Consider the following 24665-nt stretch of genomic DNA (forward strand, 5'->3'; position numbering starts at 1 on the left):
GAGGGGGAAAGAAGCAACCTGTGTGTGTACCTGTGAGATTCAATAAAGCTCCTGACATCTTCACTCATCTGAACATATTAATGCTGCCCTGTATATAATACCAGTAACCTTTCGTATATCCGTATATATATATATATATATATATATATATATATATATATATATATATATATATATATATATATATATATATATATATATATATATATATGTTTGTATCTTCCAAGGCAGGGACCAAGGCAGGGACCATGGCAGGGACGAGCTCTAGTACAAGTAGTAGGAGGAGTCTGTTTGTTGACATCGGACGACTACCAGAATCATATGAGTGAAGATTAATTATCTCTAATAAGATCCTTTTCGCCCACATCAGGACACTTCGCCTTGGCGAAGGCTAAGGTAGATCACTCCCTGTAGAAACGTACATGAAAAAACAGCTGACCTCAGTCTGTACAATGTATTTCCTCACAAACCTGTGTGCTAATGCTAGCTTTGCACCACCAGCTAAGTTAGCTAACATCATAGCAGCACAGAAGTCATCGGTAGCTAAGCTAATTTAGACGCTGAAATGCATTGATGACATTGTGTTAGTGAGAAAATATATTTACTGCTACAAAGTGATGGCGTTGTTTTATTTGATTATACCAATGGGACAATAACGGTAGCTGTAAATTAAAAGTAAATTCTTCTTAGCTAGCTACCTTGCTAAGTTAGTTTCAGTCTGTGTATGATTAGTCACAATTGTAAATCTGAATCACGGATTTTCGTAATAATCTAAGTATAACTGAGTAACAAATGTTATATAGTAGTTACACACTGTTGCTATATATAGTAGTTACACACTGTTGCTTACCAACCCAAGACATAGACATTTGAAAAACTTTATCTAAACGTGTGTAATGCTTTTAATTTTAGTTTAATTTTAATTTAAAGTTTAGTTTGTTTCTACAGGCAGCCTGCACTGAGCTGGAAAAGAAGAGGTGAACATGGCAGCCAAAGCAGGAGATAACCCTGACAGCCTTATGACTCTGGCAACTGTGTTTTGCTTGAAAAATCTCAGGAATACCATGTGTTACCAGGCTTTCAGAAACAAGCTCTGTCTCCGATCCGACATTTTTCTTCCAAGTGAAATCTGTGACAAGTTGGTCAACACGTATGTAGCTTACATACGCCTTTTTTTATATCTTTAACTTGTTTACTGACTGTTTTGTTTTTGCAACAGATATATGGAGTTGGTTCATAAAAATGGTAATTTTGATCCAGAGGAGAGTTTTTTCCAACTGTTCTCAGACCCCCGAAGCACAAGACTGACCAGAGTACAGTTGAGAGAAGACTTTGTACGTGACAGAGACCTTGAAGCTATTAGAAAGCAGGTGAGTTCCGCTTGCATAAATGAATTGTCTTTGTAACGTGTTAAATAGTTTGGTATAAATGTTTTTTTTTTTTTTTCTTGTAGGATCTTATTGAGCTTAATCTAATCTACTGCAACAATCTGTCGTCACGAAGCTTGAAAACTTTAATTTGTTTTCGTGAGACTTTAGTTTCACTTTGTCTCTTCAACTGCAGCAACTTATTTTACAAAAAGGGTGGTGCTCCACTTGCTTGTAATGATGAATCGGGGGATAGCCCTGCCTCGAGGCAAGCACTGGAGACAGACTTTAACTTTGAAGGCTTCAACCGCCTCCGTTTACTTAACCTAGGAGGTCTGTCTGAAGAAGTGGATGTTGCGACCCTCCTCAGACCACTCAAATCTCTGACATCATTAGATCTGTCCAATGTACAGCTGCAAGGTACAATGTTTCTCACCCAATGGAAAGACCGACTGGCTTCTCTTGTTCTCTATAATGTGGACCTTTCGGAGGAGCTGGTAAACACTGTACTGGAACTTGTTAATCTCAGGTAAAAACACAGTGTTCCTACCACTTACAACCTCTACTTATGATGATGCACATGCAGCTTTTTTAATTAAATCATCTTTAATCTGCCCAGTAATTAATAATTGAAAACCCAATAACAAATCTCAATGTTTTTTGTAGGCATCTGGACATCTCCCGTGAGAGCAGAAAAGCCTCCAGATTTAAAATGACCAAAAGAATTCTTGTAGCCATTGTACAGAGACTGATTCATCTAGTGTCATTGGACATCTCTGGACACATTATGCTTGACAACTGCACAGTTCCACACTTTGAAGAGGCTATGGGCCAACCAAGGTACAAGTGTAATTTTGCAGTATTTGATATTTTAATTAAAGTAATGAGAATTATTATTGAGAACTTCCTTTATATTTTTATATGTTCTTTCTAAAGTATTGAGCCATGCAAGAGTAGCATTCACCCTTTCCAAGAACTGAAAAGACCTCTGCAATTTTTGGGTTTATATGACACCACTTTGTGCAACGTGACACACATCCCTGCATATAAGGTTTGTTGTACTGTTGCTTTTTGTAATTTATGTAAACATTTTTCTGTTTAAAGGTTTTATTAACTAAACTCGTATATGCTTTTTAAGCCTCGGAGGAGTTTTAATAAATACATATTTTTATTTTTTACATTTTATCTTTTAGGTAACTGGATCCAAAAATGAAGACCAAGTTTTGAATGCCATTGAAGCCTATACCGAGTTTCGTCCAGAGTTGGCCCACAGAGCTATTAATCAATTATTTGACATAGCCAGGATACAGCATTGTAGCCAGCTTCTTAGAGCTTTGCAGGTAAGCTTTACATATTAGTGAATTTATACATGTATTCTAAAATTGTAACTGATGAACATTTCTTTGTCGTTTTCAAGCTTGTTATTGCAGCACTGAAGTGCCATAAATATGACAAAAGCATCCAGGTGACCGGCAGTGCTGCCCTGTTTTACTTGACCAACACAGAGTATCGCAGTGATCAAAGTGTACGATTGCGCAGAGAGGTCATTGAAGTAGTGCTAAATGGGATGGAGCAGTATCAGGAGGTTACTGTAAGGCAGCTGTTCTAGATTATTATTCAGTTTTAAGGACCTTTCAGGGAATGTTTAAACCTTTTTTTCCCTTCTATTTTCATCAGGTCCAAAGAAACTGCTGCTTAACGCTATGTAACTTCAGCATTCCTGAGGAGCTGGAATTTCAGTACAGTAGAGTCAACCAGCTGCTGCTGAAAATTCTGGAGCCGGCCAGACAGGATGAGTCCATCCAGAGAATTGCTGTACATCTCTGCAATGCATTAGTCTGTCAAGTAGACAACCACCACAAGGAGGCTGTTGGAAAAATGGGATTTGTCAAGGTATGGACCGGATTTTATTAGAACATTTAAACTCCACCAGTTATTTAATTTAACATTTATTAACAAACACAAACTGCACACATTTCATTATTTTCCAACCTGCAATGTAGAGACCTGCAATGGGCCCAACCCAAATGCTTTAAGAGAGCAAGATCGGGCGGGCAGCATGTTTCCATGGGCGGGAGCGGGCGGTCAAGTTTATTACACATTTTGACAGTTAACAGCACTACCAGTTTTCAATTTGTTGTTTTGAAGATGGTTACTATACGACTGCTTCGTGCTGATATTATAACTTTATGCGCAACCCTTCAAAATGATTTCTGCATGTGTTCTGCTGTGTTAATTAAAGGGAGAGGGGCTCGAGAAGCCCTGAATGAGTTACTTGAGCGAAGGCAGCGCTTTTCCCCACAACACTGGTTATTGCTGCAGTAAAGTGGAAGCGGACTCCAGCCCGGGAGCTTGAAGCAAGTAATATACGCGCACAAGAAACACAGGGTAAACTCGATACCCCTGGTAGAATGTGATGGGGAAAATATCGAAATGAAAGAGAACAATGTGTGGCGTAACATTGTACACATTGTCAAAGTCGCGTTTCGATCTGAAAAAGTTCAGTCGTTTCGCTTCTTTCTCTCTCCAGCTCTTGCTAAGTCAGTCGGTCCCCTGCTCCTCTCCATCAGTGTGCACACACAAGAAGCATTATTTTCAACACTTTGGTCTATTTTCGAGCTTTCAATTAGATGGAATTTCTGATTTGAATATTTACAATAATCCCATATGCGGCATGCCTCAGCTTCTCCCTTGCTCACAACCACATCTCAGTGACGGCATGAAGACATAATGCATAGCAAGCATAATGTCCGTTTACTTCAGACACGTTTGTCTGTTGTCTTTGCATCACGCCAATAATTCAGCAACTGGACACACTATGTTGATAATAAGAGACGTTTTTGCCTTTGCGGGACGAGTGAATGACCTGAGGACGAGCCATGAATGCGATTGCGTTTTTATGGATAGTAATCAGTTATGGCCAATGTATGTGTATGTGTTTATAATGCGTAAATAATATGCACATTATGTTCATATTATGTTTGATAACTTGCTTCATCACACTTATTTTTATTGCACCCAAAAAAGTTTTCATGGCAATGTATGATGACATTAAGTTAATTTGGAGACCACATGATAACATTACATAGTCCAAAATATAACAAAATAAATGAATTAAAATTTACGAGAAAACTACAGATTCCATTTTCTTCTAGCCTATTTATTGATGTTCTCGATGTCGATAAATGCCTTTGCGCTTCACTGTTGGATAATATAGATATATTTAGTGCAGATAATGACACCTGTGAGAATTGCCTATTATAGTCAAACCAAGCAACTATCGCTTAGGGCCCCTGAAGGTTAAATCTGACTCTAAAATGCTTTCATGAAATTGCTAAATCTAAGAATAATCAGTACATCTTAAATGTTCCCCCTAATGAATAACCAAATTGTTTCCCTCTTATGTAAAATACCTTTGCACACAGGAAATTGGTGATTTGCCAAAAATCCCCACAGAGCACACACCTTAATTAACATGCGTTTTATTGCACCCTAAGTTTACCAATGAGATGTGAGAGAAAAGAACCTAATTGCACTTTCATTTTAATCCAAATTATAGCCACTTTTTAAATGCCATATAATATAGGAAATGACTTCTGGTTTGTCCAAAATTCTTGTGATACTTGTTATCATATTCTCAAAGTGCACATTAGGAGAAATATTACATATTTTGCTCATATCAGTAGCTACAGTTGAAATATATATTTGCTTGCTTGTTGCTGTCCTGAATGTGAAAAAATGATGCTGCGTTGGGGCTGAGTGAAGTACAAAAGTGCTAGTGCTAATGTGCAAGTATACCTTGAAGGTGCTTACATTTTTTCTTTGGCTTAAAAGATTTCCAGTATATTGGCTGCCTAGCTTCAACCACAGTATTCCTGAGGAGCTGATGTGTAATGAGCTTGGACACTCATTTCGCCATTGAGAAATATTGCGAAAATACATTTAAATTGAATTGAGACCAGGAGTGGGATAGACCCAGCGATTATGGCGGCTCTGCGGTAGATAACTGATAGAAGTGGACAGCTGAGCCACAGAGGAAGAGGAAATCTCTGATTTAAAGAGTCTCTGCCCTACAAGCCAATGTTGCAGATTTGACAAACTAGGTACACGTTCTGACTGACCAAGTGGATGACCTGGAGAATCGTCAGAGGTAATCTGAGGATTGTCCGTCTTCCAGAGGACACTGACGGAAAAGATGTGGTCGAGTTTATGGAGGCGTAAATCCCCAAATATCTAAAACTTCCAACAAAAACTTGGAAAATAAAACTTGATCGTAAAAATGAAACTTGATTGTGCACATTGCTCCCTGGCTCTCAAGACCTATTATCCTGAAGTTCCATAACTTCAGTGATAAACAGTCTGTCTCGCCGCTGACCAAACCAGATCAAACAAGCTCCATGTCTCATTCTTAAAAAAATAGATATTATATAACTAAAAGAAACTATTGGTGCACAGATATTGACATTTTGGATCAATACCGATGTTATTGGAACCGCTTGGGCCGATAACCGAGAATATAAACTTTTTTTTTTTTTAAATATTGAATTAGCCTTCACACTTTTCCATTCTGTGAATTCCCAGTTTTATTTAGATTATTTCTCAATCTACAGTGTCTCTCTGAACCTCTCCTGTCGTGTCATCTTCGTGTAGCTCCTTCTCAGTCACAGTCTCTCTGATCACACACACTGTCTCTTTTCCTTCATTAAACTTCTAACACTAAAGTTATCTGAGGTAAACATGTCTAAACTGATTGTTTAGGAGGAAAACGAGTCAAATAATCTCTGAAAAAACATTGAGTTTATTGTGCGAGTGAATTTGTCACGCTTATATTTGATGATACGTTTAGTCTAAAACTTTAAAAGTCTAACTCCGATAAAATGCTGGATTAAAGTTCTGTTCGAATACAGCAGCAGAAAGCCTCTGTCCACAGAGCTGACATCAGGGTTAGATTTTTCTAAAGGAGCTTCACAAATGAATTACATTTGGTTATAATAGACTTTACTATTCCTCATACAGAGAAAAACATAGGGGGGAGTGGCAGAATAGACGTTGAACAGAGTTTTGAACACAAAGATGAAAATGGCAGATTTGTATTGGTCAAAGGAACTATTAAGGGAAGTGTGTTTACTTTGATAAATGTATATGCTCTCCACAGGAACTGACTTTTTATAAACTTTATGATTATTATTATCACAGTGCTTTTATATAGCACTTTTCCACCTTTAAGGCACTCAAAGCGATTTACTAGGCAATGTGGGTGAAGTATAATGTAAGTTTAACCAAACAAGACCAAATAGAATAATCGTTTCAATCTATCTACAAAAAGAATGTTGCCAAAATATCAGGAAACAAAGAAGAAATACAACATTTTCTGGATACTCTCTTTCCCTCCAATAACCAAACCCTAAACTAACCCTAACCCATACATATGTGTACACAAAGACCAAACCGTCATAAGTTTTCATAAAGTCCTTAATGTAGCAGCATATTAAGAAATGACAAACAATAAACTCAAGACCCGCAGGGATCTCAGGCGGCAGGCGTGGAGGGGCAGGCGTGGAGGGCAGGCGTGGAGGGGCAGGCGTGGAGGGGCAGGCGTGGAGGGGCAGGCGTGGAGGGGCAGGCGTGGAGGGGCAGGCGGAGGCAGGCAGGGGCGGTCAGAGAAGCTTCAGAAACAGGTGGAAGTGGTGTTTAAAAGCCAGTCATGTGCAGGTCTCTGCATTGTACAAGTATATAATCAAAAGTAAGTTATTGAGTGGAAAAAACACAAATCGTCTGTCACTAAACACAAATGGTAAATATTCATTGGGTTGAATCGTATATTTTTTATGAGACAATTACTTGAGATTGTATTTTGTGTTTTAGACCATGTTGAATTTAATTCAGAAGAAGCTGCATGATAGAATGGTAAGTCTTTGTTTAACTGAGTCCCAAATATGAAGTGTCAATGTTGATAAATTGAATATTTGTGGTTAACAGTGTGATCAGGTGATGGAGTTCTCATGGAGCGCCTTGTGGAACATCACAGATGAGACGCCAGACAACTGTCAAATGTTCCTAAACTGTCGAGGCATGAGTCTCTTCCTCGAGTGTCTGCAGGTCAGCACTAATATCTGTGAGGAAAAATTACTTATAAGTGCTCAAAGTGTATTTACAAAACAACTGTTTATTTTAGGAATTTCCAGACAAACAGGAGCTTCACCGTAACATGCTGGGTCTGCTTGGAAATGTTGCAGAAGTCAAAGCACTGAGGCCACAGCTGCTCACCCCACAATTCATTACAGTATTTAGGTAAGTGTCTGACTTTTTAAAAGATTTAAAATGGAAGAATTGCTTAACATCCCTAACTTAATGATTACTTGTATATACTATATTGTACTTTCTAATTGTCATGTGATTTTGCAGTAACCTCTTGGACAGTAAGGCAGATGGCATAGAGGTGTCGTATAATGCGTGTGGCGTCCTTTCACACATTATGTTTGATGGACCAGATGTTTGGTCTATGGACGAGCCGCTGCGAGAAACGGTCATGGATAAAATGTGGGAAGCCATCCAGAGTTGGGACGTCACCTCACGACGCAACATTAACTACAGGTATATGTTTCTACTTTATCATGTCAACTTTATTATTTTACTTTATAATAAGCAAAGAGATTTTAATGTAGTGTATCTTAAAGATACGATGGATATTTTGGGCTTCACCTTTTTTTAATCACATATGACACTAGAATCTAGAATGTAACAATATGTGAAGGAAAAGAACTAGCCATTTAAGATAAAAATATGTACTGTTTGAAAACAACAAATATATTTTTGTCCAAGAAGTGTCATCTCATTATCTCAACACCCTAAATGCAGGTCTGCAAAAGGAAGTGGATTTAGTTAGACTTTGTATATATACAAAGTATATATATATATATATATATATATATATATATATATATATATATATATATATATATATATATATATATATATATATATATATATATATATATATATATATATATATATATATATATATATATATATATATATATATATATATATATATATATATATATATATATATATATATATACACATATACACATATACACACAAAAACAAAAATATCCTTACTTGCCTATAACCTGTACCTGTACTTTTGACCCTCTGAAACATATGTAGTCTCATATTAGTAACACCTGCACCTTTTTCCTCCAGTGTGGTTAAGATAGAGCTAAGAGTCTCTCTTGAGCCCTTGTCAGTTTTATAACTGAAAATCGATAAACAGACAAAAAAGTGATGATTGATCACTGTCCAAATTGTTGTATGTTCATGCACAATAACAGACTTTAATGGAAAAATATAAATATAAATAGTGTCATTAGGTGTTGATGTGTAAATGGATTCTGTAGGGGTCACATGACTGCAGAGATGTCCCTGGGTTCTTGTATGTGTTACATATTTACCTTGAGTTTGGTCTGTCAGGTCATTCGAGCCCATCTTGCGGCTGCTGCCACAGACCATATCGCCTGTCAGTCAGCACTGGGCCACGTGGGCACTCTACAACTTGGTTTCAGTTTACCGTGAGTATCACAAATGCTTAGCCCATTGAAAGCCATCCCCATTATCACCTACAGAGGTCCAATAATCTTACTCTTTATCTCTAGGATTTAATGATCTTGTACTTATTATTTTATTACAAAAGTATTAATTCACTATATTTACTTACACAGCAAGTAAATACTGTCCATTGCTAATAAAAGAAGGAGGGATAAGTCTTCTAGAGAAAGTTTTGGAACTGGAGAGCTCACACCCCGACACCAAGGAAATGGCCAGGTTTGTGGACTTTTATCAAATAAATGACAGTTCAGCCTCACAGATAGGCTTTTATTTTTCTCTTTCTTTTTTTTTTTAGGAAAGTAATGGAGCAATGTGAAAACTTTAAAGAGGATCCTATGGAAACCAATCATGGACAGGAGGTAAACTATGAACAAAGGGGCTGAAGCTGTAGGAGGCATGGTTTCCTGAAACAAGAAAAAACTTCACCTGTCATCAGCCGAAGGGTCAAATTGTGTGAATTACTCTTTTGATTTATTTTTTTATTATTTTGTTTGTAGACCAGCTATATCTATTTGGCCCTCCTCCTGGCAGTTTGGACAGAAACTTAATATATGACACTTAGAAGTTAAGACGTGGTGCATGGTGTTTTTGAGGGTGCTTACTTTTGCTGAGCATCTGTACAGGGCAGATGTTTGTGAGGGGGGTTGTTTCTTCTTTTGTGTGAGGATCATGATGGTCTAATTGATGCCTGGCTCCTCTTCTTGCTCGCTGTGAACTGACATGTTGAGAATGAGACGCTCAAACCGTCCCCTATCAGAGTGGGCGGGTGGGCTCTGTGGAGGTGGAGGCGTAGTTACTTTGTGTGTAGAAATAGTAACACTGCAGAGAGGAGTGTTCTCTCCGTGTGGCACAATGATGGTCTCCTTTGTTATTTATGTAAATATTATTTGTCTTATTGTTTTACTGTGTGTATGTATGTTTTATATCTGTAAACAATCTTCATATTTAAATCTTTTTTTTTTCCTTTTTTTTTTTTTTCAAAAGCTCAATGGAAAACTATTGATAATATATCAGTCCCTCTTGTGTAGTAATGCTACATATTTAATAGCCCATGAGGAGTTGGCTTCCAGTCTTGTTTCTTTGATTAATCATAGGTGTTTTAATTGTATTATTTTGGTCTACTTCTAACCACACCATGGCATGTTAAAGCTGATGCGGTCCGTACCCTTCCTGACTCAACCATATTTATTACAGGCTTGGGACCAGCACATAAATTGACCACATTTTGCACAGGTACATTTGTGAATATATTTGTAAATATGTAAGGAGAGAATACAGACAACAAAGATTGAAAGAGTAAGAAAACTAAACAGACACAGATCAAAGTAGGCAGAGAGCATCACCTTTTCTTATATTATAGCCATGCTTTATTTTTAATGTTTTAAATGCTAAATAATTTATACGTCTAACCAGATTGTAATCCCTCATTCGTCCAGGAGTGTTCCATTTTAGAAAAAATTCAGTTGATATACAGCTGAATTATGCAACTGAATTTTTTCTACATCCAACCAGATTTTAACAAATACAAGACTGGACCTTTTGACCGACACTGATCAATATGCTGCTATGGCTGCTAACTCTTTTAAACGCTAAAAGGGGAACAATGGGCGCACCAAGTTTAGTTTGTTTAATTTGAATAAAGTCACTTAGACAAGATTGGTCACTTTATATAGGTAAGCCTCTGGCCTCATACATTTGTCCCATTCCTCATCACAAACTTTGCAGATTGATTCCTACAAAATTGTATAATTGGATAAAGCTAACTTAAATTAAAGCACCAACTCTCTATTCCCACAAAACCTAAAAACGACCACAAGTATTTTTTTGTACAACAAGACTTTTTCTCTAAAGGTGCACTTTGTAACTGTTCTGGTGTGGGTTTCCACCTGCTAGTCTTTTTGAGGATTGTATTTTTTTGCCTAGAATGTTCCACAATATGGCATTAAACGTCTATAGCATTTATTCAATTACAGGTGTTTTTATTGCTCAAAACCCTTGAGGTTGCTCATTCTGTGGAAATCCCTGGTAAAACAAACTCCATGGAGACATACAGGTACAGGCTCCAGCAGACCACCTTTAAACAGTGCTTTTTGCCAAACCCTTTCTGCATTATTCATTCAATACGTATATAAACAAATGTGTATAAAGTAGAATCTGTGTCATTCTTAAACTGTCACCGATGTCCACCAAAGGCCTCTCCTTTTGTCTTTAAACTGTTTAAATGATGTACTGCCCACAGCTGACTGTAGCACCCGGCATCTCCATCAGAAGTGTTACCTTTACCTCTCTGTCATCCGCTCAGTTCACTGGTTCTCTCAATCATCTTAAGGTGATTTATCCCATCAGTTAAACAAGTCTTTTGTTTTTTTGTAGGCTATGTGTGGCTAGTTTGAGAATCCGCTCTATTTACAGCAGGACTTGACATTTACATGGAGCATATAATTGTCAAGATTAAGAGCTGACGATGGTTCGCATTTAAAAATATATAGGCCTACTAATTTTGATAATCTTTTTTAGGTTTTCACTAAAAATGTTGGCAAATATGAAATAAAAGCTACTATTGAGGGTTGACTGTTAAACATGGGTCTTGCAGCCTGTGCAACACTGGCTCAGGTCAGTTTGTCTGGCATGCTATTGTTGTGCTTTGGAAAATCTTGTCAGGTTTTTGGGGTGATTGTTGATTATTTACAAACTCAAAGATAGCAGCATTTGAAATAAATCTGTATGAACTGGCAAGTACCAAAATGTTATTATGAATAAGCAATAAAGATGGAGTGATAAAAAGATATATTTTCTCTACCAGTTTTGTTTTGCCTATGCGCTTTACAACATTGTTGACAGTTGGCTTTTTTGAAACGTAGCATTTAAACATATTGTCCTTAGGAGAATGGGCCTCATTAGTCTACACTGCTGGCTATATGAGTCTTACAACACTGCCCAATCGTAAATGATGGTACATCTCATCCCGAGGTTGCCGAGGTTACCAGGCCCAAATATCTGACGGTGACGCTGAGACTGCGGCAGTGTCTCTTTAAAGACAGGGCGGAGAGCAGATTTCCGATCGCGGATTAGGGTCTGCGCATCTGCGGCTACATCATCTCAGCTGATCCGAGGATTCCCGGTCCACGGACACAAACCTGCGTCTGTACGCGAGGAGCAGCTCGGCGCCATGGATTTTAATATGAAGAGGTTGGCTTCTGATGCGGGAAGTTTCTTTAACCGGGCTATGCAGGTGAGGAGCGAAATGTTTCGAGCAAACCGAGTTGAGGCTTGGGTGATGCGCGCTGTCTCAGCATCCAGCTCACGCGCCGCGTAGGACTATCACGCAGTTGGACTGTTTTGACATGGCGACTGTACAAACCTATTTGACCTGTTTGAGTATGTGGACTGCACACACGCCACAAAGGGGAGTAGTGCTGTAAGCCGATAAAGTCATGTCAAACCTCGATCCATTATTGATGGTTGTGTGATCGAGAAGAACCGCCCACGTGACACAAGCAACTGCAGCAAACACTGAGAATATAGACATACATTTAGAACTATCAAAGTGATGGTCACCGTAACCCATAGCAACCATAATATAATAGATCCATGATAGCAACCTGTAAGTGAAGTGCAGAGGCATTTAGGCTTTGACATCGCTGCACAGAAGCAAACACCGCATTCTTAGTGAGGATTTATTCAAGATAATATTGAAATTGTACAGTCATTTATTAGGCCCGAGCGCCACAAGCTGGCGAGAGGCCTATTAATCTCGTAAGGCCGTGCGAAGCACGGCTGCGAAAGTGCGCACGTAGTGCGCACGAAATCGAGCGCGAAGCGCTCGCCCACTTCCAAACACTCACTAACGCACTCCTTCACTCATGCACGCCCCGTGCATACTAATTAGTAGTAGGAAAATGGAACATTACCGTTGTAAACGGGCGAAGCCCGTGCAAAAGTGCGCACTAAACGAGCACTTTACATTGAGATGACGACCGCGAAGCGGTCGTCATCCCCATATAAAGCACTCATTTGCGCTAAGTAGCTCACGAATACGTTCCCCATCTCTTGCATGTTCCGTGCATATAAGCATGTAATGCAAAAATTGAACATTATTACTGTATAGAGGGCCAAAAACACAAAGTGGGCGGAGCCCACTCAAAATTAACGAAAGTACCCGTCAGTGACCAGGGACCCACACCATGAGGACATTTGAAAAATGGGAAACATTGTTTTCGCATCGGAATATTATTCCTTCTTCTTCTTCTTCTTCTTCTTCTTCTTCTTCTTCTTCTTCTTCTTCTTCTTCTTCTTCTTCTTCTTCTTCTTCTTCTTCTTCTTCTTCTTCTTCTTCTTCTCGGGACCAACCCCCCTATTTTTCACCCAGTGAACATTGACGAAAAGTCACAAAAATGTTCACACCTCTAAAAATCGTGCCTCTCTACATTCTGGCTATTTCCCTTTTCTAAAATAAAAAAATTGGCGCGTCAGCGCCCCCAAATGTACCAAAAATGCATTGAGAGATGGGAAATGACCCAAAAAAAATCTGATCGTAGAATCAGAAAATTTGGCGCAGAGGTAGATGGTGACAAGAGAAGTAAAAAATATTATTACGGCAACGCCGTCCGCCCAACTAAATGTCGGCCATATTGCTTCAAAAATGGCTAAACATGACTTCGGAGTTTTTCCAAACGTCGTACTTTTACGAACTCCTCCCAGGGCGTTGGCCCTAAAAAGCTGAAATTTGGTGAAAATGCTACTGAGGAGTGGGACATCAAAAGTTATTCAAATTACATTGATACCTCTCACGGTCTCGGTGCGGCGAAGCCGCAAACTGTAGCTAGAATTTCAGAAATCTCCCATATTTAAAATTTCTGCCGTTTGCGCAGATAAAGTCCGAATTGCGTCAAATTAGAATCAGTTCTTAAACTCTTTGCCCTAAACCTACTTGAAGTGAAATAAATTCATTTGGCGCCACAGCGCCCCCTACAGATTTTATATGGAGGTTAAATGTTTAGTTTTGCGAAATTATATGAAATTTGACACACAACTCAATTTTAGCATCCCCATCAAAAAAGTCAATGAGACCCATGTCATAATTGTTATGGCGTTGCCGTAACGATGACCGAAACCTTTCATGTTATTCCAATGGGGAAATCGCCAGAACATGTTTACACTTTAGACTTTCACAAACTCCTCCCAGGGCGTTAGCCCGATTAACCTGAAATTTGGTGAGACTCATCTTCAGGACCATCAAAAGTTATCCACATTTTCATTCAAAGAGTCACGGTGTCTGTGCGGCAAAGCTGCACATTTTGCCAAGAATTCAAAATAAAATTGCTTTTTGATGGTAAAACAAAGGGGAGAAGATGTGACAGCGTCACAGATTCAGCAGTAGATGTAATAAAAGGACAATTGGGGCGCGTTAGCGTCCCCTCCTCTTGCGGCGTGGCGGCGGTGTGGCGGCGGCGTGGCGAGGGCCGATCATTGCCGCTTGCGGCTATATTTTATTTTGTTATTTATATCAAAAATGGCACAAAGCAGCAGTAGATATCTTGTAGTTCACATCCTACACATTGGGTAATTGGGAAAACAAAATATAAATAGACAACAAGGGCAGACAAAATGATATTTGGTATTTAGACAAAATGCTTTTTGGTTTCTTAGTTCACAGAGGAGAAACTTGGCCAAGCTGAGAAGACTGAGTTGGACGCTCACCTGGAGAACCTGATTGCTCGAGGAGATTGTACCAAAAACTGGACAGAGAAGATCTTGAGACAAACTGAAGTTCTTCTACAACCAAATCCAAGCAAGTCCATTCATATCTAATCCAACCTTACCCTAGTAGATTATTGTTACTAATGGTGTCTGTCATTTGCTTTGACTCTGCACGCCTCAGTTGATCACACTGGTAAGTCCTGAGCTTGTTGTATAAGAACTGTCAATGCAGATATAGACTATAAACTATACACTATTGGGCTTTAAGTGTGTTAGTGTGCCTCGATGTACAAGTGAGCAGTGGATAGGATCTGGTGTAGAATTACTAATGCTCTGTTGGACAGTAACCAACACATCTCATGGAGAATAGGAAAACGCTTGTTTGTTTTGAAGGTGACAATGATGATAACCATAATAATATTATGGATAATAATAACTAACTGACAAGCATGTTGTTGAAAATTTAAAGCATTGCCCAATCAACAATCATATAATTGCAGGTGCTCGAATAGAGGAGTTCATTTATGACAAGCTGGACAAGAAGATACCATCGCGGACCACCAATCCAGAGATACTGGGCCAGTTCATGCTCGATGCTGCCCAGGAGTTTGGTGCTGATTCTCCCTATGGTTGAGTATTAATTAATATGGGTGTAGTAATTGAATCTATATGCAGTATGTTATCTAAATCCCGCCCTCTCTCAGGCAGTACACTGATCACTGTGGGAGAGTATCAGAAGAAACTGGGGTCCGCTGAACGAGAGTTTCTCCAAACATCCTCAGCCACGTTCCTCACACCACTGCGAAACTTCCTGGAGGGAGATTGGAAAACAATATCTGTGGGTCATCGAGAGTAAATGGGTCAATCAATATTAACGCTTAGCCCCTGACATGTGTTTGTGTTTGTAGAAAGAGAGGCGACTCCTGGAGAACAGACGACTTGATCTGGACATCTGTAAAGCTCGACTGAAAAAGGCCAAACAGGCAGAAGCAAAAGCAGCTGTAAGGATTATTTTACTTCGCCATTCAGTTTACTATTTAAGAAAAAGTAAATGATACTGTTTAGTTTTTATCAGATAAAACAAACTACACTAATCTACAGGTTGAATTGTGCTCTTAAAAACTCTTCAGATGTTTGTTCATTTGTGTGTTGCATGGCACAGTATCACTGCTTGCACTGCTTGCATGCCTCTTGCATGTAATGCACTTAATCGCTAATGTTTTCCCTATCATGACTGACTTCATCAATATTGTCAGTAGCATTCCTGTTTATCTTATTATAATACATTTATTATCAGGTCTTATTTTTGGACTTCAGGCAGTGTGAAATATTGTATCAGTACTGATAAATAATGAGTTTCTGAGTAACAGCTGCTGTTTGTAAATGTAATGGGGTGCAAGTCCCTGCGTTTGTCCCATCCTGCTTCTGTTTGTAGGCTGCACCAGATTTTCAGGAGACAAGGCCAAGAAATTATGTCCTCTCTGCTAGTGCATCAGCGGTAAGACATTATAGGTCACTGAGCTTAAAGCCTTTAGTGCCTAACAAAGACATTTTTTCATAATGATGAAAAAATGGCAAATACCTAAACAAATACAGAAATATATTTGGTGTTTTGTTGGGAAAAGATTGAGCTGTTCTTTAAACTTAATGACCTGTCTCTGCTTATTGTTCACATCTTCCAATAATCCATTTAATTTATATTTGTTGTTTTTGCACATGTTTTAGTAAAATAGATGCCTTTGATATTATCATTATGACATGAAAACATTCAAAAGTTCATTTTTTAATTCTCTTTTCTGAGCTGCTGTAACATGTGCATGTGCTTGTATGTTGTGGGTTTAACTGACCCAGCTGCTGAGTGGCCCGGCCCAGGGAGGCTGGGATGAGGCAGATCCAAGTGAATCAGAGCAGTTAAAGGTTGTAACAGGCCTGTGAGCAATTCTGTGTGTTTATAGAAATCAGATGTTTCGATTTGAAACTCGCCTTTGTAGTAGCTGTGTGCCTCCATATCCCGTAGATATTGTGACATTTAATGAAAGCAGAAATGTGTCCTAATTTTGAAACCTAGTGTTAGCAGTTGTTCTATATTACTCAAAAGTTTATATATTTAGTGTTTTAGTTAGTGACTGTCTACTTGTTTGTTTTCTTACTATCTAAGCTGCTGAGTGAGGAGGCAGACAAAGTAAGTAACAGTTGTATTGTAGTGGCACATGAAGCGTCTCGGTGAAACAACATTATGTTTGTTTGTGTGTCTACAGGCGGAGCATGAGCTTCGTGTGGCCCAGACAGAGTTTGATCGTCAAGCAGAAGTCACCAGGCTGCTTCTTGAAGGCATCAGCAGCACACACGTATGTTATCAACATTTCTCGCTCTCACGCAGGAGGGTTAAATGTATAAAAGACACTTAAAACTGTTTTTCATTTTCTTCAGCTGAACCACTTGCGCTGTTTGAGGGACTTTGCTGAGGCCCAGGCTACATATTATGCCCAGTGTCATCACTACATGCACGAGCTTCAGAGGGAGTTAAATAAGTGAGACAGGACAATCTCTTACCCTTTTTAAATGTTTTTATGGTATATACAGATACTAAACATGATTCATTATATTTGTATTCCTAAAGTTCTGCAATGATTTCTCTACTATAGAAAAGCCTTAACTTAAAACATTCAATTTCACAGAAAACGATTCACCCCCTATGCATCAACGTAATGAAAATTACTCCAGATTCATCCCATTTCTCCCAATCCTGGCGGTGATGGTTCTACCCCTTCATTAGAGTATTTTCCATTGCATTTGGTCCTGATTTACAACATCTCTATCAACACATTTAATTCCCACTGGAACAAACAAAACAAAAACAAGAACGGGTTTTCTAACCAAAGTGATCCATCAGTGAAAAATGGCTTCAGTCTAAACTGAGCTCCTCAGAGCCCATGGACAGATAGGACTCGACTATAGAAGTTCACCCAAAAGCCAGGAACTTATGCACAAGGAATCACATTTTCTGACAGTTTAAACATTTATTGAACCAAAATAAGTATTGTGTACATTTGGTGAGCTTTTGCCCTTGAGAAAAACTGTCAGTAGTAGTAGCAATGTAGAGCCTTTTACAGAACAAGAAAAGGTGCATTAACAAGGGAGGAATTATATTTGTATGATATGGGCAGTAACATGGTTTCATTGCACTCGTTATAGCATTTACATTTGTTTGTAATGTTTAGGAGTCTAGATTATGTTGGTTATGATTAAGCTGATTTTGTCCAAACATAAAAACACACACTTACTGGTTTCTTTCAATAAAAGTATAAATTGGAATGACCTGCTCTAAAGTATTCTTTCTCTTAAACTGCCTGAACAGATGTACAAATTCAGTGGGTGTTGGCGCTGCTCCGAACTCAACAGCAGTGTGCCCTAACCCGGTGTCTTCGGCTTTCATGTTGGAGTCTGGTCCGTCTTCCTCTGCTGTCCCGGGATCATCCTCGTCCGGCCTGGCAACGGGACCCAGCCCAGTGCAGCTCACCGGCACCGGCACCAGGAAGGCCAAGGTCTTATACGACTATGATGCTCATGACGCATGCGAGCTCTCCCTTTTGGCTGATGAGGTAAACGTGTGCCTAAAAAGCTTCATGTTGATTTCACGATAATGTGGACCTCCTTTGAGTTGATCAATTTCTACACGATCAATTGAATTAACTGCATTTTAAACTGTCTTTTTCAGATTATCACTGTTTACACCGTTCCTGGTATGGACCCAGACTGGTTAGTTGGAGAACGTGGGAATGACAAAGGCAAAGTTCCTGTTACATACCTAGAATTACTGAGCTAATGGACGTAACACGAAGACAAACAACTGATACAGATGACCAGCTTCACATACAAATAGGCCTCTCTACAGCTGTAAACTGTCTCCACAGGAATAACAGGACAAATACACAATTTACTATTTGTCAGGTTCCAGAAAGAGGCCACCATTGCATTTTTTCATGTCCTTTTTCTATTGATTTACAATACAGCAAGACTCATGAATATGTCATTTACACAGTAGAGCAATATCAAGCCACTATATTTTTATTTTTTGCCTTCACCCAAGGCTCTGATTTCTTCTGGCACCATTCTTTGGAACACAACTCTCAACAAGCCATTGATGGATTTTAATACATTTACACTCTCCACTAACTGAATCTATGAATATACTTACATTTCGACAGCAGGTGCATTATAGCTGTGCCCATACTTTTACAGTAGAAGGCGCGGTTGCATGTGTTATTTTGTTTCCACTCTAATACAATGCTGTTTTCAACTACTGGTACATTTTTAGATCAAAGTCAATTTGTTTACTCTACATTTAATGTAGGTCTTTCTGCATCAGGTAACCTTTGCAAAAACACAACCCAAACTGACAAAATTCAGTTTAATACATCATTCTGTGTAATTTAGTTTATTTACATTCAAGTTTATTTATTTAAGTGTTGAATCTGAGGTAATTTATTTTCAAGAAGGTAAATCTGATCGGATACTAATGTTTGTTCTTGTTTTTGTTTTTTGTATGTGTGTGTGTGTGTGTGTGCGTGCTCAATGATATATGCAAATTGTGTGGTAATTACGAGAGGAGTTTTTATGGAGAAACCCTGTCTTGTATGAATTGATGTACTAGAAAAAAGTGACTGAGTTGTGCAAAACGTTTGAGTCATATTTGAGAAATCTTGTGAAGTAATGAAAAAGTAAATCACCTGGTATTCTGGGTTTTACCTTGCCAGGTCAGCCAGACCATCACGCTAATTAAACCCTGTGTGTCTGGACTGGAGTAACAGTCTACCGGCAAAATGTTAGTCAATTCAAGGGGAAACTGAACCGTACATTTGTCGCATGCTGTTTGTGATATTCACAGTTTAGTACAATGTCGGTAAAGCTCAAATTGAATTATGTGTGATCTTCTATTTTTAATCACGTGGCTTTTGTTCATGTCACTTTTATGTCTGTTTTTTATTTTATATATATGTGAATTGTAATTATTATAGTGTTGTGACAAGATTCTCAGTTGTCATCCTCACTGCTCTGATCTGTAATAAATTGCATGTTTGTCATTATTATTATTATTATTATTATTATTTATTGACATATGGAATCCAGTGTTGACCATTGGACAGAGACAACAGCAGGCTGGATGTGCACACTGCGTACCTGATATGACTGTTGTTTTATTGTCATCTCTTACAATATCCACATGGTGTTATACAGATCATAAGTCTTGTCTCTGTGACCTTACGTGATACAAATGGTCTTCTCTTCCACTGTACAGCGGTAAATCACATCACAATACTCACTGAAAGCTCAGACACCAAAGCTTTAAGGCTTCTCCAGTTTGAAATTGTTATTATATCCCGGGTCACCCTTGTAAAAGAGGTTTCAGTCTCATTGGGTTTCTTACCTTGTTGAATAAAGGTTAATAAAAAAAAGTTATTGTGGTATTTTGATACAAACAATTTGTATCAGCAATTGGGATGTCATTTTATCCAATTTGAATGTTATAATTATTGTGAGAAGAAACAACACAATGTTATGATTCACAAATATTGGCACTGTGACTAAACAACAATAACATTGATTTGATCAGCTTTCATTCACAAAACATCCCCGTTTCCCACTAGTTTTATGAATTCAAACTTCTTGGTACTAGTGATGACATTCACACATAGATTGAACTGAAATTATTCACTGGTGCTACCCACACATTTTCTAGCCCCTACGATTATAATGTGACCTGAATGATCACTATTATAGATTAACCAAATAATCTTGACTGCCGTAATCAACAAATTGTATCTCACAAACGTTTCTGGTATATCTTTACTTATTTTGAAGTGGTTTGGTTAAAAAAAAAAAAAAAAACATGTACATTAGCAATGACTAATCTCCGCATTTGAATAGTTGAATAGGTACACAGTGTTTACAATCAAAAACTCCTCGGCCCCCAGCTCAATGTACGGCTGACACTTGGATGAAAAGGTCCATGAGCTGAACAGTAGTTTCTCACTTAAACTCTGGATATAGTCACCCGCAGGCTTTACAATCAGGGCACAAAATGAAGAGAGGAAAAATGTAACAGCAGAATAAACATTTTTAACCAAAACAATAGAACATCAATTTGTAGGTTGACTGTTGACAAATGGTTTTCAAACAGAAGTCGTAACAGTCTCTTGTATCTCGTGTATTTGTATTAAAGTGAAACATGTCATCTTATATTCTTGCAGGTGTGTGGACTTTTATTTGGTGTGGTCCTGGACCCACCGCTGGAGCCTGAGGCAGTAAGTGTTTGGGCTCACTGTAGAAAAGCTCTTCCCCGGGTGACGCAGCCTTTTCCACCAGTGCTCGAGACGCTTCCTGAAGCCGTAAACAGTGAAAATGTCTATTATGCCAATGAAGTAGCGCTGCTCTGGCCCATCAATCACATGCAGAGGGTTCTTTAAGTTGGGCAGTAAGCGGCGGTTTTGAGCCTGGTAGTCCAGCAGATCATTGGTGTCAGTGCATGACACAGTGCACTCTGGGAACGCATACATCATTTCAGTCCCAGAGGCATCTTCAGTCAGTCTTTTTACATTTTCAGACATAATCACACTTGAGTCCTCCTCCAGAACCTCCCCTGGGACTGAGGCAACAGGATGTTTTGGTCTGTGACTTGGGATAACAGATCTACAAGAGACAAGTGTGAGTTAACAATAAAACTGTAGCCTGTGCTGGAGGCTGCATATTCCCTTTGAACTCTTTGTGAATAATTTAAACTCCCAACTTTGAATCCTCCAAAAACAAAACATTTAAAAATATAATAGGTATAGTGGTATTATAGTTTTATGGAGTAGCAAGAAATAACAATTCAAAAACATCACTTTCCATTAAATTAATTTGTTGAATACTTCAGCTTCAATTGCTTTCAACCCTTTCTTGATATTGAAAACTCTTGTCACTTGCTGAAAAACTGTTCTCCTAAACTGTCCAACAAAATCAATGCACTGACCGCTTGGTTCTTATGATGATGTTGGCGAAGGAATGTCCCTGGTGCCGCTCGTCCCAGTGCAGGGGCTGATGCGCCAGGAGCAAACTGTAGTCCAACACATTCAGCCTCTGTAGAAACTGCGTGTCGATCTCCACCTGTTGCAGCAGCCAGGATCTCTGCTGGTCTAACCGTGGTCACAGGAAAAAAAACATGCTAAGTGGATTCTTTCTGGCCAGTTCATGGTACTTAAAGATGAACTACAATACTTATGTTACTGCATTGATCAGAAATGTTCTACACTGCATCAATAACTATCAATCAAGCATTTATTTCATGTTTTTTTGGCTCAAAAATATCTCGAAAAACACGTATTCTTACTGTGAGCCTCTCCACCAATCTGACCTGTAACTTGTTTGTTTCAATGGAAATGGGCAATGCAATAATATCTTCATGGTGCAGATGGTGTGCACTGCACCAGAAAAACAGTACACCATTAACAATAACAAGTAAATTATAACTCACCCAGTGTAATGAATTGCCCTTCAAAGTTAAGGTCTTTGAGCACTACAATAATATGACTTTCCTCTGGAGCAGGGTCTGTCCACCGACTGACCTCACAGCCTTTGATATCATACCTGGAAATAAGATCAGACTCACTAAAGTGTAAGGGACTAATTCATTCAGATAAATGTATCTCCACTGACCTGGCATTGATCCTATCATCAGGATAAAACACACTTTGCATTACAATGAAGAACTTCTATAAATGGCATAAAAACAGGACATAGTAGCCTATAATAGAAAAAGTTGTATGAGATTGATTGAAAAAGCACCTTTTCTCGTTGAGAAAACGTGATTCTGTGGACCCCTAAAAAAATGAAAAGAATAATGACATTCAACTACCACAAATCATCATCATAATTAGATCAGAAATGGTAAAAATACTCACCTAAGAACTTGACAAGAAGTGAATGCGGAAACGTCTTTAGATGATCCATGTAAATCTTCAGGTTGGAGAGAAGAAAAGAGATTTCCCTTCTATTCTGAGTCTTCAAAAAGAAGCGTTTGTCATTTCTGTACATTCAGAAACAAAACGGTAAACAACAAGGTCTGGTGGGTTCTGCCTTTGTGCATTATATTGTGCATGTTGGTTTGTATCTCGAATAGGAAAAACAAGCACTTGCGTCAGGAAAAAGTCAGCTCTGCTTTTGGAGTTACTGATAAACTGTAGATAGCAGAGTTCAGAGCAAAGGGACTGTTGGTATTCTTGCTCACTCATGCCCAAAGAGCCACGCAGACGGGCGAACACCGGGCCTGCGAAGGTCTCCATGGTAAAGTCCTGGTGACAGACAGTTACCACAAAAGGGTTGGTGTTATGCTACTTGAGATCTGTTTGGTTCACCATCAGCGTATCTTTACCTTGTGAATGTGGGTAACTTCTGATTTGAAGTCTTCCTCTGACAGTTCAGCCTGCTCAACAATAGAAGAGGAGTCGATAAAACATGCATGTACGTATTATAAGTTACTAGAGCAATTCATATTTTAGCACTGACAGAAACTCATCGAATCCTTTTCTGATGCTGCAGCTTTTATTGGTGGCTGTAATATTTCATTTTATTTTTTCATGTTTTTTAGAACAAGCTGAAGCTATATACAAACCAATTATTAAAAAAAAACATATAAATAGCATTGATAAAAGAACTTGTGGCTGTATAGAGCTTATTTTTACTGTTGCGAAGGACATGTATACAAGGGGAATATCTGTGTCTGTTGGGTGCAATATGGTCGCTATAAACAGAAAAAACAATTGTGTCTATGGTTGTCCATAAAGGATCAAATGTTCAAACATGTTCCTGTAAAAAGTGTTCAGTGAGAAGTAAAAAGGCACCATGGTTTGAAAGATTTATAAAAGAGAGCATGAGAAGTGACTACATGAAAACCAAAATGATGCATGGAAATTGTGGGAAATGAATGAAGGAATGAAGGGAAATCAGGCCAATCGAAAACCTGTGATTGTTCAAACTGAGAACAATTTTGATTTAAAGGATTATTTTATAACAAAGCAAGTGAAAATGCATCTGAATGCTTTACACATAAATAAACCCGGAGGCATGGATGAATTACATTGGAAACTCCTGAAAATAGTAGATGTATAGCCTGCTATCAGTGGTTAGTAAAAATCTGGATAATAATTTATTAACACAATTTCAACATATAAACATATACTGAGGGCCATCCAACTGCAATGCTAACATAAATGGTGGAGGGGATTAATGTTATAACTAAATTGACAATAATCATTTAATTGGAGCTGTTTGATCATATTTCAGTTCTGCTGGTGATTTATTAGATTATGAGTTGTTGCAAGAAAAACTGTGTTTCGAGCACATTGTGACATGTGGGGTTGAAATGAAATGTCAGCTGTTTATGGCGTTTGCTGTAGAGGTATTCAACAATGACGTCTTTGACCATGCTACGGTCATCATCAACAATGCTTTTCTTTAAGTGGATCTAATTAAATAAAAGGCAAAGACACAATTAAAACTTTGTGGTGTCAGTAGTGGACTCAAAAAAAAATCTAGTCCTCAAAATTGACTATTCTTCTCTCTCACTTGCAAAACTGCTTTAGGACACTGAAAACTGCAATTCATACAGAAGAAGGCCGCATGTCTGGCTTAAAACCTTAAATATAATTCAAAGGATGCAGAGAACATTTGGTTGGCCAATCATGAAAACAAAGTGAACTTTTCCCTTTTTGCCTTTTCAAAAACATTGTTTTGAATGCAAAGCCTGTTCTCAGTTGTACCTTGTGTAGGTTAAACACACAACAAACTCTTCCAGCCTGTAACACAATGACTGCACACAAATAGTCAGGGTCTGGAACTCCCTGCCAGACATTACAAACATTGCAAATATTGATGTTTTTACAAAAAACTTTATTGGAACATAGCAATAGAATTATTTAATGATGTCTTTGAATAATGTATGAAGAGAAACCA

At 38.4% G+C, this 24665-nt stretch overlaps 3 protein-coding genes across 6 annotated transcripts; 2 read left to right on the plus strand and 1 right to left on the minus strand.

Annotated features, from left to right (window-relative positions):
• Positions 1-256: 256 nt before the first annotated feature.
• zer1 (zyg-11 related, cell cycle regulator) lies at positions 257-11761 on the plus strand. The gene is made up of 16 exons (XM_072454105.1): positions 257-396; positions 949-1150; positions 1220-1370; positions 1454-1896; positions 2034-2207; positions 2304-2418; positions 2561-2707; positions 2785-2958; positions 3045-3260; positions 7233-7274; positions 7347-7466; positions 7543-7658; positions 7773-7961; positions 8841-8938; positions 9089-9191; positions 9271-11761. The coding sequence occupies exons 2-16, from the start codon at positions 984-986 to the stop codon at positions 9356-9358; spliced, it is 2343 nt and encodes a 780-aa protein (XP_072310206.1). The 5' UTR covers positions 257-396; positions 949-983; the 3' UTR covers positions 9359-11761.
• Positions 11762-12023: 262 nt separating this feature from the next.
• LOC140367578 (endophilin-B2-like) lies at positions 12024-19765 on the plus strand. 4 transcript variants are annotated; one of them, XM_072454106.1, is made up of 12 exons: positions 12024-12207; positions 14625-14766; positions 15176-15304; positions 15380-15513; positions 15584-15676; positions 16111-16173; positions 16527-16592; positions 16834-16857; positions 16934-17023; positions 17106-17206; positions 18034-18277; positions 18394-19765. In XM_072454106.1, the coding sequence occupies exons 1-12, from the start codon at positions 12145-12147 to the stop codon at positions 18499-18501; spliced, it is 1257 nt and encodes a 418-aa protein (XP_072310207.1). In that variant the 5' UTR covers positions 12024-12144; the 3' UTR covers positions 18502-19765. The 4 variants fall into 4 exon arrangements, with proteins under 4 accessions (XP_072310207.1, XP_072310208.1, XP_072310209.1 ...); XM_072454107.1 differs by lacking the exon at positions 16527-16592; XM_072454108.1 differs by lacking the exons at positions 16527-16592; positions 16834-16857.
• A 935-nt stretch (positions 19766-20700) lies between these two features.
• On the minus strand, positions 20701-23044 carry pip5kl1 (phosphatidylinositol-4-phosphate 5-kinase-like 1). Its single transcript, XM_072454127.1, has 7 exons — positions 22844-23044; positions 22616-22733; positions 22500-22534; positions 22371-22426; positions 22189-22301; positions 21688-21850; positions 20701-21365 (listed from the first exon to the last, which is right to left on the minus strand). The coding sequence occupies exons 1-7, from the start codon at positions 22994-22996 to the stop codon at positions 20939-20941; spliced, it is 1065 nt and encodes a 354-aa protein (XP_072310228.1). The 5' UTR covers positions 22997-23044; the 3' UTR covers positions 20701-20938.
• Positions 23045-24665: the final 1621 nt, after the last annotated feature.

The sequence above is a fragment of the Eucyclogobius newberryi genome, unplaced genomic scaffold, assembly GCF_026437365.1.
Source record: "Eucyclogobius newberryi isolate DKJ021-1_F unplaced genomic scaffold, fEucNew1.0.hap1 SCAF_2, whole genome shotgun sequence".
NCBI lineage: Eukaryota > Metazoa > Chordata > Actinopteri > Gobiiformes > Gobiidae > Eucyclogobius > Eucyclogobius newberryi.